The sequence below is a fragment of the Plasmodium vivax genome, genomic scaffold (genome assembly GCF_000002415.2).
Source record: "Plasmodium vivax scf_6655 genomic scaffold, whole genome shotgun sequence".
NCBI classification, from domain to species: Eukaryota; Apicomplexa; class Aconoidasida; order Haemosporida; family Plasmodiidae; genus Plasmodium; species Plasmodium vivax.
This window is the reverse complement of record NW_001850224.1, coordinates 1,209-8,047: the sequence shown is the minus strand read 5'-3', so window position 1 is coordinate 8,047 and position 6,839 is coordinate 1,209. Positions and strand designations below refer to the sequence as shown.

The following is a 6,839-nucleotide window of genomic DNA, read 5'->3' as shown; positions in this document are numbered from 1 at the left end:
AAAAAAAAGAATATTTTCAATTAAATTACTATATATTTATACGTACTAAAAAAAAGGATTTAACATTTAAAATATTAATAAAACTTCAAATAATATGTATGATTTAAATTTTTATAAATAAAAAACTATATATTTGTCACATTCTGATTACAGTAGTGTAGCTCAAAATATCATAAAAAGTTTAATAACCATAAATTCCTTGCAACAACACGTTATCAATGCTAAGGGTATTTAACAAAAAAAAAAAGATTAAAAAATTACTACCAAAAAGATATGGTAGTTCAGATTTATCTATTCTTTTGGGCAAATGAGTATGATTAATTTGTTAATATGAATTTTGATCAAATGATGAATATTCAAAAGCACTATATGAAAATGGGATACTTCTTTCTTCATCCATAATTGAAGGTTCTTGCAGTACACTATTCAATTCTTCATTGATACCTGCTCCTTTCTTCCTATTCTTTTTAGTAAGAACCCTCCACAAAGGAGTGTACTATAAGGGAAAAATTGGTAAATTTATAATTTAATTATTATATATAATTAAAAAAATATGAATAGTTTTTTTTTTAAGGCAAATAAATTTTAGCTTACTTTAAAAAGAAGGCCCAATAACAGAGCAATTCCTATGGGCATTGAAGTTTTTATGATTTTTGGGTTACTTTGTATTGCATTGGAAATTTGAGCAAGTATATCTAATTTATCATGAGTTAATCCACCAACTTGTTCTGTAATACAAGAAGTTCCATTACATATATCTTCATTACGACGTTCTTGATCATTTTTAATTTCTATACCATTGGTGGCACCACGAACATCTTTATCACCATAAGTTTCACGAATAGGACTTGTATCTCCAGAAGATACAACTTCGGTTGGTGCACTAACAACGCCTTCGTTCTCAGTATCTAAAGGTCTATCCGCTTCGAGGACATGTGCTACATTATTATTGCCTGGTCTACTATTATCTTTATCAACAGAACGCTTTTCGCCAAGTTTTTCAGAAGCAAAATCATTTCCAAGCAGAGATACTCTATCAGCAAGTTCTGTATCAAGGTTTTTATGGTTATGATCCTGGCTTTCAGCACCTCCACCTTGATGTGTTTGCATATTACTGTGATTAGCATCTAAAGTTTGATCATCAGATAAATTACTTTGAGGAAGACTTCTATCTGAATAACTTACTCGTAATGTACCCCCTGCAATAGATTCCCCAGGAGAACTGCTTTGTGATGGAGAATCTTCTGCTTGCAGATTTAATTCTGTAGTTGGTGTATCCCCTATGTCAGCCAAAGCTTGTGTGGAAGTACTTCCTAGTACAGATGTGCTAGAATGTTTATTACCTACAGATTCTGGTTCATTATCTTCGCTTTTAATAGAATTAGGGAGAAACTTTGCATCTAATTGAGCAGGTAAAACTTCGCTTTGTCTATTAGATTCTTCTCTACCAGCATGCTCTCGACTTGTTTCTTGTGCTTTTGGCCCTTGTAAACGAGTTGCTTTTGAGGGTTCTCCTTCCAACTCTGGTCTTAATTTGCCTTTTCCTGTTGTTTCTGCAGTAACTGTCTTACAATTTTTACCTTTTCTACAGGGTTCAACTGTACCAGTTTTTTTTAATGGGGGATTTTTATTAATCCGACAAATACGTTTATTATCACATATACTTTTGAAATTGTTTATTTTATCATCTTTACTAAAATCACTGTTTATATATCTGTCATCAACACAATGTTTTATTGAAGCATTTTTTGCATTTATATATTTATATAATTCATGCCATTCATTGTAAATATTTGTATGCATATCATTATTAAAACGATCAATTCTTTGATAAATGTCATCTTTTAATTTGCTATAAGTATTCATGCATGATGCGGAATCGTGTTTTTGGTAAGGATTAATGTATCTACTAAATCCTCTAAACAACCAAGCCATTATTTTATATTATATAGTCTTTCGCAATTCTTCATTTAAATAAAAAATTTGGGAAAATAATTTGTGAGTATATGTAGACATTTTTGCAATGTGAAATTACTTCTTTTTATATTATGCTTCTCGATTATTACTATTCGGGATATACAAATAATTACGGTAATAAATATTATAAATAAATGTACTTTAGCATATCATAATTATAATTTGAAAATACGTATATGGATTGGTTTAAATAATAAAGTTGTACATAAATAGTTGTTTATAAAACTAACTRTAAACTRATTCATTTMGGWAATAAATGTTTACAGTGCTTCAACACATTTTTACGTGMTAAATGTGTATATCATKAGTGGCGACATATMAAMATGTGAAGTYTGGGAAATCACTGATMGTAAAGTATACATATATCTGTAAATTTAATATRWACTGYACAAAAACGAAGCAAATCATGAATTCTGAAACGTTTGATTTATGTAGTACTAATAAATATAAAGTAAATTGTTCTGGAAATTATTTATACATATGTATATTTATTCTATTCCTTTATTACTGTAACGCACATGTGTTTACTATTGTCTATATTTGCATCTTTATATCTCTTTTATTTTTAAATTTTCATGTTATAATTGTTTGGTTTAAATTATTGCATTTATCATTTCTTTCCAAATAAAACTTTGATGGCTTATGCTTTTTTGTCACTGTTGTTAATGTGCTGATTCAATATTGAGCTTCTAACAGCTACCAACATATATAACTACTAAAAAATTTATGAATTATAGGTAGGCTCACATAGTAATAGCTAAAATTATTTGTCATTAAGATGTATATTTAATGCTAAAAATAAATTGTACAATTGTGCTTCTTCAAAGTTAACAAATTTAAACCTTTCTGGTATGTATAAGATCTACAGAAAAATCCTGATATTTAGCCCCTATAAATTGTATGACTACTTACATTTAATGTAGATTGATTTCTCCCTTCATTAATTTTATTTAGGGTAGTATAATTAAAATGTTACAATGTAAATGGTGTCAATAAGAATTTCCCATTTAATTAATATTGGATCCAAAATATATTTGCATGATCTTTTTAAGCATTATTAGTATATATGCGAAAAAAATAATTTTTGCATTAATAGAAAAATGAAGAAAATAAATGGAACATATAATTGTCGCAAGGAATGATATAAGAACTTATATAGAGAATAATATTACATAAGAGAAGATCATATTTATTTATTACAATAATTTGTTCGCAACATTTTCATTCAAAATAACAGATTAAAATGAATACTAGTTTTTAATATGGTAAGCACGAGTATATTAATCTGTTGCTCGCATCATAACAATTTAGTTATTAAGTTCTTTACTGCATGTATAATTTATTACTTTTACGGAATATAATATAGATTTATAGCATATATTTAATATACCAGCACAGTGTAGCCCCCAATATGATGAACGAATGTAAATATATTTGTAAATCTTTGGTTCATTAAAAAAATRAATTACGATTTTTTCTTTGATTTTCCATTTGTAAATTGATGTAATTCCACCGAATTTTATAAGCACGAAAGCTCATAGTTATAAAGTATGATAATTAAAACATTTTGAACTATTTATGTAAGGAAACATATTTCATACTTAGAAAATCCTTTAAAGTATGCTACTTTGTATTTATATATGGAAAATTATCTGCTGCCGGAATCCTTCATTTTATCTTTTTAGTATTAGATGTGCAGTCAAGATTATTACAATTTTCCGTCAATTTCAGGTTTGACATATTTTTAGGTTTACATTTAAATGGATCATATGATAGTTATTAGTTTAATAATTCATTTTTGTAAGAGAAACGTTATAATGAATTATTTAAATAGACGTTATTTCATTTAACTTAAATATATTGTTTGTGCTTTTATTTTTTTATGTGTTCCTTTTAAATTTAGAACTGAATATAAATGCGCTTTATAGTAGTTATTATTTAATTTTTGTCTAAGAAATTTCGATCTTTCTATAGTGCTATAATGTAGTCTTCATTTTTATAGTTTCAAATTTAAACCTTTCATATGCTATGGTTGTATTTATGTAACTATTCTTTTTAAAAAGTTATGATTTTATTACACATTACATACATTTTTAATGTTTCCCTATTAGTTTAATTTTATTGAATATATGATAAAGCAAGAATGTATGAGTAAAAAATAAAAGAAAAACGACACACGTTTGTATAATTTTTCACATAAAGACAATAAATTAATTAAGAATTTTTTACAAACTAAAAAATATGGTAAAATACAAAGAAAAGTTTCTTGTGCAATTATCTATGTTGGTAATTATTAATATATGTATGCAATCATATTAAAGTTATTGTTTTACGTAGCACGTTATCATGTAATTGATTTTAACACTGAAACAACTCATAAGTGCTGATGACAAAAGTGTATACTTAAGGGATACAATCATTTATTAATATGATACTTTTAAAGTTGTTCTTTTCAACATTAAAAAAGTTTACAACCTAATAGGAAGTACATATGCATTATTGCGCGAATATATTTGTGTATAATCTATATGGTAATTAATATAACATTGATTAATCAGTAAATATATGTTTATTATGGTATCTGTTATTATGATATAAGGAATGGAATTGAAGATCATATCAGTAGAATTATTCAAATTGTTCTAAAAAYTTGGAAGGATAATGTACAATTCTTTAGGTTAAGATATTAAAGCAGAATTTCTGTTGTGTACCTATAAAAATTTTATAATTTTTAATATTAATAATAATACATTTAGGAATTGTATGATAGCAATTGCGCTTATATATTAAGTTAACATTGTTAATATGATTAACATGTTTTTTATGTTTACCTTGTCTTTCAAGTTTTTTATAAAAATTGATAATATAGCATTTAATTCGACATCTACTGATTGTAAATAAAAAATTTTTTCGATGTTGTCCTAATTATATKGTAGTTCTTTCTTATTATTTTTCTGTATTTTTATCATAATAAAGTTGCACAAAGTTGCAAATAGTGTAATTATAAATGTTTACCTTTTTACGTGATTTATCTTTTTAATTATCGTAATTATTTTATTTATAATTCCCTATTGTTTAAATATGATGTTTGTGTTGTTTTACTTATGTTACTCAAACAGTTACTGGAATAGATATATCCATCTCATATATGAAAATTACTATCGTTTAAAGGGTTAACGTTTTAACGATTATGAGGAAATTCATTTTGAATATTATGATAAGGAAAATTATAATGGGCATTTTCTGAATTAGGATCCATATATTCTGATGTTCTTTGCAGCCACTGTTGAGCTAAATGTTTATTAGTAGTTTGCCTTAATTTTTCCTTTTTACTTACTAAAGAACGGATGAACGATCCAAGGGGTGTGTACTATTATAGAAAAATAAAGTTTATAAAGTAGTTTTATCTACAAAACTATAGTTGTGTATGTAATAAATATATAATAATATATTTAAAATTTATAAATTTTTTACTTTATACAAAACCATGGAAGTGAAAAAAACTCCTAATGCTGATAATCCAGCATAGTAGATAGATTTCGATGTTCCGTTATCGATTGAATTTACGTTTGTCGGTGATGGGAGATATAATTCAGTAAGGTCTTCGGAAGCACCAGTTGCCTCAGGAAGTTTAACGGGACCACGAGGTGTTTCTGGTCGTTTAGCGGGATCATCAGGTATGTCAGGATGATTATCTAGAGCACCGTTTCTTTCAGTATGTTCAGCGAGATTTTCACTTGATTCAGTGCCACCACTTTCTACTTGTTCAGTAGTTTCGCACATTATATTCGTTTTAGAATTATCATTCTCTACAAAAGTTGGACTATGTGCTTCGCATTTAGGAAATGTTCTAGGAATATCATATAGAGTACAATCATCAGAAATGTAGTATTTATAATCATTGTTGTCACTTTTTTTATCAATGCATTTTACGTCTTTAATCAATTTTTTATAATTATCATGTGTATAGTCGGAAAATCCTTTACATTTTTGCGCTTTATAATCATCGGATCCTACAGGAGATTGACATAACCTTTTAAAATAATCTCTATTTATACAGTAAGACATCAAATCTAAGCGCTTACTATATTCGGATATACTCTTTTCTTCGGGTTTTCTTTCACATTTATGATCAGTAGTCTGTCTTTGCATTAATGTTATCCACAAATTTTCAACAGTCTGCCATTCTCCTTCAGTAATTCCAGAATTGACATGTGTTCTCTTTTTTTTATTTAGCCAGAGATTTAAATACTTACACAAATCAGTTAAGGTTTTTCCACCGCGTGCAGTTAAATATGTGTAACCTAATTCAAGATTGCAACAAATATTTTTTAATGTTTCTTTGTGTGTTTCATTCACTAATCGGGAAAAATCCAAAGTTAGTTCATGGCAATTTTCATATTTTGTGTCATCCAATTTTTTGATTAATTTATTTAATTCGAATAATCTTGTGTATTCCTCCTAAATTTTAAAGGGATCAACATAAAAATTATGTGTATTAATCAATGAAATAATATTAATGTATGGCATGAATCGTATTTTATTCATGGCAATTTTAAGAAAAATTAATTTAAAAAAATTATAAATAATATTACGTATGACATTTTTTAAAAGTAATATATATAGATTATATTTTAGTTATGCGTTAAAATATTTTTATTATTCCTTTAGTTTACACCGCAGTGTCCTTTTATTATATTTATTAATTATTATAAATAAAAAGCGTTAAACAAATAAATCATAATACTATGTTTTCAGGAGTATTATTATGAAAAATAAGGCATAAAACTTTGATCAAAATGTATATTTCAATGGAAATATATATGAAATATGCCATCTTTTGTATATTATTACAGAAATTT

The 6,839-nt window shown here is 26.5% G+C and overlaps 2 protein-coding genes across 2 annotated transcripts; both read right to left on the bottom strand.

Annotated features, from left to right (window-relative positions):
* Positions 1-325: 325 nt before the first annotated feature.
* PVX_019165 (variable surface protein Vir18, putative) lies at positions 326-1,935 on the bottom strand (the record flags this gene model as incomplete). Its single annotated transcript, XM_001612509.1, has 2 exons — positions 326-496; positions 595-1,935. The coding sequence occupies 2 exons, from the start codon at positions 1,933-1,935 to the stop codon at positions 326-328; spliced, it is 1,512 nt and encodes a 503-aa protein (XP_001612559.1).
* A 3,223-nt stretch (positions 1,936-5,158) lies between these two features.
* PVX_019160 (variable surface protein Vir17, putative) lies at positions 5,159-6,581 on the bottom strand (the record flags this gene model as incomplete). Its single annotated transcript, XM_001612508.1, has 3 exons — positions 5,159-5,347; positions 5,452-6,438; positions 6,573-6,581. 3 exons carry the CDS (start codon positions 6,579-6,581, stop codon positions 5,159-5,161), a joined length of 1,185 nt encoding a protein of 394 aa, XP_001612558.1.
* Positions 6,582-6,839: the final 258 nt, after the last annotated feature.